General features: G+C 54.5%; 1 protein-coding gene across 1 annotated transcript in view; it reads left to right on the top strand.

The window, feature by feature from the left end:
* Positions 1 to 8,645, top strand: part of MOV10L1 (Mov10 like RISC complex RNA helicase 1) — a 63,925-nt gene that overhangs the window by 29,833 nt on the left and 25,447 nt on the right. The window contains exons 11-13 of the mRNA XM_029953912.1: positions 1,428 to 1,605; positions 1,912 to 1,982; positions 4,660 to 4,751. Of these exons, the coding sequence (XP_029809772.1) occupies positions 1,428 to 1,605; positions 1,912 to 1,982; positions 4,660 to 4,751 (341 nt within the window). The remainder of the gene's footprint in view (positions 1 to 1,427; positions 1,606 to 1,911; positions 1,983 to 4,659; positions 4,752 to 8,645) is intronic.

The raw sequence follows: 8,645 nt of genomic DNA, 5'->3' as shown, positions 1-8,645 counted from the left end.
ACCCCCCCCCCCGCAGCACTCCCGCCACATTACCCCCTCCCCGCAGTACCCCCCGCAGTACTCCCCTCGCACTGCAGTTTGCAGTTCCTATCACCAGCCCTCAGGCTCACTAATTCTTGTTTTCTGCAATGCGCCGTCTGATCCAGTGTGCTCCAGCGTCACACAGGACGGTCCTCTCCGTCAGGTCAGTTGGCTCTTTTTTTGCTCTCCTGTGTCCCTACTTCGTGTGCTCAGTCTTTCCTTAGTTCTTTGAAGAACAGCTATTCCAGGCCCCTTGTCTGCAGATTCTGCCACACAGGTCACATCTGGTTCTGTGACATTTTTCTCCCCATCGTGAGTTGTAGTCTCGGTCTCTTTCTAAGCCTGCTGAATTTTTTTTGTAATGTTTTATTTATTCTTGAGAAAGAGAGCACACAAGAGGGGAAAGGGCATAGAGAGGGGGACGGAGAATTCAAAGCAGCCTCTGCGCTGAGAGCAGTGAGCCCGATGCGGGGCTCAAACTCATGAACCATGAGGTTGTGACCTGAGCTGAAGTCGGACATTGAACTGACTGAGCCACCCAGGCGCCCCTAAGCCTTGTCATTTTTCGATGCCAGACATTCTGGATTTTACCTTGTTGGGTGTTGTATATTTTCCCGATCCTGGAAATATTTTTAAGTTTGTTCTGGGAAACAGTTATTTGGAAGGAAATTCTTTCAAGCTTTAAGGCTTAGCTACGTGAGACCAGAATGGCATTTGATTTAGATCTGATACTTTTCCGAATACTCGATCTGATGTCTCGTCTGTCACAAGCGTTTCCATTTGGGCTGATGGATGGGGCCCACGCTGTTCTTGACCTTGACCCTGTGTGAGCTCTAGGACTTATTCCGTCTAAGAAGCAGATGACAGTCCCCTCCCTGGAGACAGGTGTGGTTGTCATGACTGGGGGGGGGGTGCTAGGGTCAGCAAGTGGGTAGGGGCCAGGAATGCTCTCCGTGCCCTACAGCGCACAGAACGGCCCCCCCGGAGAGCGAGGCAGCCCGCGAGCTGGTCACACCCGGCTCATGTCCCACCAGCCAGGTGTCCCTGCACGATGTGGTTCCCGCACCGACCAGCGCTCGGCTGACGGCCCAGAGGGGCCCCTCTGAAGCTCTCCAGACCTCCGTGCTGCTCTCTCCTCCTGGCCCTCGGCCTTCCTGGCCTCCCGGGGCCCCGGCTCCATCTCCTCAGTGCGGAGACCACCCAGCTCCCCTGGCCCTGGCATGGGGCCTGGACTCTTGTCAGGGGGCAGGTGGGGCGTTTGCGGGCTCCCCAGCCTCCGGGCCACCGTCCCGTGCCGGGGGTGGCCAGTGTGTGGAAGCTGCTCTCTCCCCGGTCTGCTGGCTGCTCCTGGGCAGGGGCGCGCTGGGTGACACTCTGCGCTCACTGACTTGCTGGTGGTTTTTCAGCTTTTGAACATGTCGAACTACAAGGAGAAGTTTTCGACTCTGCTCTGGCTTGAGGAGATTCATGCAGAAATAGAACTGAAAGACTATAACATGAGTGGGGTCACCTTGAAAAAAAACGGGGATTTGCTGGTTCTGGAGGTCCCGGGACTGGCGGAAAGCAGGCCTTCTCTGTACACAGGTGGGTTTGCTGCGTGTCCTGTTTTACTGGATGGAACAGCAGATGCTAAAGCCCCGTCCGGGGGCGGGGGGTGGGCGGGTGGACCGGCCGCAGCGGTCCTTCATCTCACCGCCTTTGCTGCGGCTCGGGGTCTCCGTACAGCCCGGGTAGCACCCGCGGTGCCCCCGGCCCCCCGCTTCGGTCACACCCAGCCACCAGCCCGCTGGTGGTGTTTGCTTCACTTGGTCGGAGGGTTTGATTTTCTAGTTCAGCGGCAAGACTCTGCGATTTTATCATTTTACATGTCATACTGTGTTTTTTAACTAGGTGATAAACTGATCTTAAAAACTCAAGAGTACAACGGACATGTCGTCGAGTACGTCGGCTACGTGACTGAGGTGAGAGGCGCCCCCACACCCTTAGTGCTGGGCCAGCCCTTCCCACCAGGGCGGGGCTGGGGCCACGCCTCCGGCTGTGACGGTACTTCAGGAAGTGCAGCATAAAGCGAATATTTGAACACATTTGATAAAGAGAACTTAACATCTTTTTAAAAATTCTGTACTTTTCGGGGTGTCTCAGTTGGTTAAGTGTCTGACTCCGGATTTCGGCTCAGGTCGTGATCTCACAGTTCCATGAGTTCAAGCCCCACGTTGGGCTGTTGGGCTTTTTGCTAACAGCACAAACCCTGCTTGGGTGGGATTCTCTCTCTGTCTCTCTCTCTACCCCCCTTCCCACCCCGCGCTTGTGCCCGCACGCTCAAAATAAATAAAAAATGTTTAAGTCCTATACTTTTCCATCACGTAAGCCGTGTTTACCTTTTAAGTGTATTACATGTAAGTTGTGATATTTGTATTTCGTCAAATTTGGGCATCCTGAACGTGCTCCAGAAGAGAGCGCCTCTGAAGGAAAATTACACTTAAAAGTTTACAGCTTTTCCTGGTTCTGTGGAGGAGTTTTATTGGCTTTTCTAGCCCCTCCTGGCCCAACGCATGGTCATGTGACCCCGCAGCGGGTCTCCGCTGCCACCACGGGACAGAGGGGGACTGCCTGCCACCTCGGGCAGAGAACCGGCTCGAGGATGTGCCAGACCCCTGCCCCTGCCGCGGGGGCGGATCTGGTGAGGACTCGTAAGGGGGCGACACCCCACCCCTGCGGCCAGGCCGCCACATCGTGCCAGCACGCGGGCACTGGTCCTGGCCAGCGCAGCCGCCCGTGAGCCCAGTGCCATAGGACGGGCAGGGGGTGGGGAGCCGACCCTTGGCGCCCCACCAGCCGCTCCTGCTGACCCTCCTCGGGGATGCGGCGGCCACTTAGCCCGAACCTGGGTCCTGCGCACTGACGGAGGGGCTCCAACACCATAAGCTGACCGATCCACACTGCCAGCACCCCAGCCTTGGGGGTGTCGAGCATCCTTGCTCATCCTTGGGTGGGATGTTCTGTTAAGTCAGCTGCTTCTGAGTGATGGGGTTCATGGTTGAGTTAGAAGACTCTGCAGGCCTCAGCCCATCGCTGTACTTGATTCCTGGAATTTCATTTTCAGCCAGTGCGGTGGGGGGTGCCGGGATGGTTCGCGAGGCCCTCAGGGCGCCCCACACATGGGGCGCAGGGCGGAGGCCGCACGTCCAGGACGAGCAGTTATTCCACAGACGTCAGGTTGGTTCTTCCGTGACGGGCGGCCCAGGGTCCTCACGCTGGCACCCAGAGGCGGGGGCATTCCAGCGTGCGGCCACTGTGCAGCTGGCAGTCCAGGGGCCCCAGCACGGACCCTTGCCACCCTAGCCCTGTCCACAGAGGCCCCCCCCCCCCCCCCCCCCCCCCCCCCCCCCCCCCCCCCCCCCCCCCCGTCGCCAGGAGCATGTGCCTGGGAACAGGCGGTGTCATTTCCGCCCTTCCCCCTCAGTTTATCTCACTGAGCATGGTTTTCTCCTCCAAGCACGCTGCTTGGTTCACTAAAGGTGACCTGGATGTATTTTTGGAGGGGGAGAGGTTTGAGTTTTTTGTTTTTTTTAATTTGAGAGAGAGGGAGGTGGGGAACAGAGGGAGAGAGAATCCTGAGCAGGCTCCATGCTTGGTACGGAGCCATCTCAGGGCTCAATCCCATGACCCTGGGATCATAACCTGAGCTGAAATCAAGAGTCACCCAGGCGCCCTGCCTCTTATTTTTTGTATTAGGTTTGCTTATCTTTTTCTTCCTGGATTTTATAAAAATTTTGTGCATAGTGTTTTAAGTTTCTAGAAATGACTGACAGTTTGTGAAGTCCTTGGGGCCCAAATCTGTTGATGGCTGTTTGTGCTGACCCTCACTCGTGGGGATTGCTTCCACGTGTGCTTGGTGATCTTTGATTACAGACTCATTTTCATCTGTCTCGATCCCTGGGAACCCTGGGGACCCACGCCGGGCTCACTGCCCGTCTACGGGGAGGGTGGCTTCTGCTACCGGGAGAGGCCCTGCTGAGGCGGCTGCTGCCCATCCATGTTCCTGCCAGCCTCCCGTCACAAGTGTCACACACCAGAGCCAGCTCCAGTCGCCTGGCCTCCAAGAAGCCCACGCCCCCAGGCAGCCCACATTCGGTCTGCACTCCTCTGCGCCTCCGGGCTTTCCTTCCTGGTGTCTTTCCCTAGACGGTCCCTGGCTTGGGCTGGATGGTCCCAGGACGCGTGGTTCCCTATTCTGGAAGTGGGGGTCTTGGAATGACCTCTTTATGGAAGAGCTTTTGCGGCAGGTGTCCCCCGCTGCATTGGCTGTTGTTTGCTTTCTCGCCTCCTTCAGAGACTGTGCAGTGTTGCACACTTTCCACAGAGCCCAGATGTCTAGGGCGCAGCCGGTGAGAAGCTCAGCAAGTGTGCCGGTGCGGGTGTGTCTGCTGACCAGTCCCCCAGTGTGGACGGTGTGACGACACCGGACAACGCCATGATTGAATCCTCTTGATCATTTTTGCAGGGATTTAAAATGCCAGTTTTGGCTCAAATCTGCAGCCTGAAGTGTTTCGTGATGTGTTGCTACATAAAGAAAGAAGACCGTCCTAACAAATCAAGCGTAAAGTACGGAAATTAAATTGTTTGTTTCTTTTATAGATTCACGAGGAAGATGTAAGTCTTAAACTTAACCAAGAATTTGAACAAGCGTATAACTTCGAGCCCATGGACGTGGAATTTACATACAACAGGTAAGGCTTTTAGGGACTCTGCCTGCGGGCGCGTCTTCCGTCTCCACGGGCAGCTTCCTCCGTCCGTCCCTCCGTGGGAAGAGCCGGCGGGAGAAGGCAGCCTGGGGCGCTCGAGTTCTAGGTCATGATTCCAGCTTTACTGCCAGGCATGTGGTAAGATACAAAGTGTCGAACATTTGCTCCTCATTCTTTTCTGGACTTTGAGTCCGCTGAGATCTTGTCATTCACCACATTAGGAGCGTGGGGTGGTGGCCCTGCCCAACCTGCCTTCCCCTCCCTGTCATCCACCGGGCCCCCATCACTAACTGGGATTTTGTACGTGTCTCTCCCTTGCTTTAAAAACACACACACACACAGTTTATGCATCCTTACACACACACACACACACACACACACACACACAGGAAAAATGTGTTTAAAAAATTTTTTAATGTGTATTTATTTTTTGAGAAAGAGGGTGTGTGAGCAGGGGAGGGGCGGAGAGAGAGGGAGACATGGAATCTGAAGCAGGCTCCAGGCTCTGAGCTGTCAGCACAGAGCCCGACGCGGGGCTCGAACCCATGAACTGGGAGATCATGACCTGAGCTGAAGCCGGACACTTAACTGATGAGCCACCAGGCGCCCCGGGTATTTTTTGGTTTTGTTTTGAGCTTGCAGTCTCAAGTGTCTAGGAGGATTTCACTGGCATAGTCCCAGGATTCTCCGTGTTGTGTGTCACTGTTCTGTGTCCCCTCCTGCTTCCTCCCCTGGTGAGTCCACCACTCTGCCTGTTCTGTGCCACGGACGCTGGCCCTGTGTCTGCTTTGAAGGTATTCCGTGGGCACTTTCTCCCTCCTTGGGCACAAACGCTAGAGTTTTCTGGGCTGTGCACTTAGAAGGAGGACTGTGGTTTGGGGCTGTGCGTTTCAGCGTTTACCCGTGGTGACGTCAGAAATCCCCAGCACCCACGTCTGTAAGAACCTCTTGATCCATGCCAGCCCAGACCTGACTCTGTTAGCCTTCTGAATCTGCCACCTTGGTAGGTATATAGTGTCTCCTTACGGTCTGGATGTGCATTTCTCTGACTGCACGTAAAGTTCAGAATTGCCGTGTTTGTTGGCCATAAAATGTCTTCCTTCTGAAATATTGGCTCATATCCTTTCCTGAATGTTGGGTTTTGCTGTTTGTGGGAGTCCTTCCTGTCGCGTCGTGCTGGGCTGTCCCGGGTGGGCGCGCCACAGGGACCTTCTCTGGGTCTGTTACTTGTTGTTTCACTGTCTGTATCTTTTAAGTATGAGAAAGTGCTAATTTTAAGATAGATCAGAGATTTTTTTTATATTAGTCTTTTTTGAGGAATGTTTGGGTGTTGGGACTGCACCAGGCCAAGTGTGCTGGGTGTGAATGGGGTGAGGGTCCGCGGGGAGAGGCCTCTGTTGGGCCCTGAAAGCAGAGCAGGTGGGATGGGAACTAGGTGGGGTCCAGGAAGGGGGTGGCTCTGCTGTTGGAAAGGAGAGAACCCAGCTCAGTGGAGCCCCTGGGACGGCAGGGTTGCCAGAGGCCTGGGGGCAGCGTGGGAGGAGGCGGGTCTCGCCCTGTGGGACGGGTGCTTGGGCGGGACGGAAGAGCTGATTTGTCCCATTTCTGACTGAGGGTCCCGCTCAAAGGGCGGGAGGAGTTGGGGAGGGAGGGAGGAGAAGGCAGCATGGGGGGAGGGTGGGGCTCCAGCGGGCCTATGGAAGGGCCTATGGAAGGACGTGGGACAGACAGCTGGCGTGACGGGCCGTGGGGCTGAGAAGGTATCCAACAACAGCCAGAGGGTCTGCGGGCCTGGTACCGGCCGCAAGGGGCTGCTGCCAACAGCGGACTGGACGTGGGCCCAGGCCCTGAGCAGGCTGGTGGGCGGCCAGGTGAGGGGTGGAAGAAATGAGGGCCCAGGGCAGGTGGCTCAGCACGAGCCTGGCCGCCGCCTCTGAGCAGAGGCTCAGCTTGTCCCCGTTAGTTTTTGGGTCGCTTGCATTGTTAGGCGAAATCAGAATTCCCGCTTCTCAAAAATAGAGTATTCCTCACTTGTTAGGAAAGATGGAGGGTGGGCAGCGCCTCGAGGGTTGAACAGAGCTGGGGTCGGGGCCGAGAGCTGGGCAGGTGGGCAGTGCTGGCTTCCTGTAGGCAACCTCCTTTTTGAAAAAAACAGGGCTTCCAAGGTACAGCGTGCCTGTGGTCAGCTGTGCCGTTTGAAAGCATGTGGTTTGAGGGTTCAAGGAGGTGTGTGTCCCGGGAAAGCTGCTCCACAGTCCAGAGAAAGCGCACATGTTGGCCTCACAATAAGTTAAAAAGCATCACTTCTTCCTCCATCTTTGGGGAGAGTTTGTGTAGAGTATGTAGAATAGGTATTGCGTCTTCCTTAGGTTATTAATTTCGTGTTGAGTGAGCTTTAGCAGTATGTGTCTTATAAAAAAGAATTTGTTTATTTCATGCAAGAAATCTATTTGCATGAAACTGCCCTATTATTTCCTTGTTAGCAGTACGTGGCAGGTCTGCCCTGATGCTGTCACCCTTCCCTTGCTGACAGTGGGGATATGTACCTTCTCTTCCCTGCTCCACTCTGGTCATAGGTTTTTCAGTTCAGCTTTATGAGGGAATCAACCTTTGATTTCATTCATATTTTCCAGTGTCTTTCTACTTTTTGTTTCATTGATTTCTGCTTTGGTCTTTACTGTTTATGTATTTAGGTACCATTTGCTCTTTTTCTAGTTTCTGGTGATGGAAGTTGAGGTCACTGACTCGAGACCTTTCTTCCTTTGTGATCCTGCCTGTCCCGTGGTCCTGGATCTTGGCGCTGGGCGGGTGCTGTCCCGTGATCCTGGAGTGTGGCGCTGGGCGGGTGCTGCCCCGTGATCTTGGAGTGTGGCGCTGGGCGGGTGCTGCCCCGTGGTCCTGGAGTTGGGTGCTGGGCCGGTGCTGCCCCGTGGAAGGCCGAGCGCAAGTCGCCCAGCAGGGTCTATTCAGGTCCCAGGTGTTTGGCGTTAGGAACAGCGAGGCCCTGAATCTTTGCCCAGTGCCGTGAAAGTGGAAAGAGACCTGGCGTCTTTTGCCACCTGGAGTTTCTTCTTCAACAACAGATCGAACTTAGGAAAGTTTTCTGTGTTCTTTTCCTTGACTCCTTGTCCTCATTTGGACTTCTTGTTTAGTGTTCGCTCCCACCCTGTATGTTCACCTGTTTTTGTCAGGGTTTTCCATCTCTGATTTGTTTCATAGTTTAGTGCAAATACCTCTAGGATTTTATCATTTAGTATCTTGCTGTTCTTCAGATTAATCAGATCGGGAAATGATTCACTGGTCTCCATTTTAAGCTATCACACTCATTGTCTTTTTGGTGCTTCTTGAGATCATTATTGCTTACCTTTGGCATACTTGTAAAATGATGTATTTCCAATGGATAACTTCACATCAAACCTTTCTTGTACGTCTAGAGTGAAAAACACAATGTTATTTTTATTTTGGTGAATTCCTCCTGTAACATGCTTCTGAGATTTGCTGAGAAATATTTCACTCGGTGTGGCACGCTCTTTGGAGGCGGACTGGTGATCTGCAGGGCGGCCAGCTTATGTAGTTGGCCTGGAGCTGTCTTTGAAAGGTTTGGAAAGCTCACCTCCTTCCTCTCGGACAGAGGCGGGGTGGCACCGGCTCACCGGGCACAGAGGTTGGAAGGCCTGGAGTCCTTCCTCAGTTTCTTCCCCTTTAATTGATCTGCTTGAGTTTCCTGTATCCCAGGTAACTATTTGTGAAGATTCCTTGCAGGGCAGAGCGGGGCTCCCGGGAGGGGTGGGGGTGGAGGGCCAGAGGGAGGGTCTCTGAGGGCTGGGCTTGTGCATACAGTTTTGCCTGCTTCACACGGCCACCCCCCCCCCCCCCCCC

Source organism: Suricata suricatta, chromosome 10 (assembly GCF_006229205.1).
Source record: "Suricata suricatta isolate VVHF042 chromosome 10, meerkat_22Aug2017_6uvM2_HiC, whole genome shotgun sequence".
NCBI classification, from domain to species: Eukaryota; Metazoa; Chordata; class Mammalia; order Carnivora; family Herpestidae; genus Suricata; species Suricata suricatta.
This window is presented reverse-complemented; position numbering and strand designations above follow the sequence as displayed.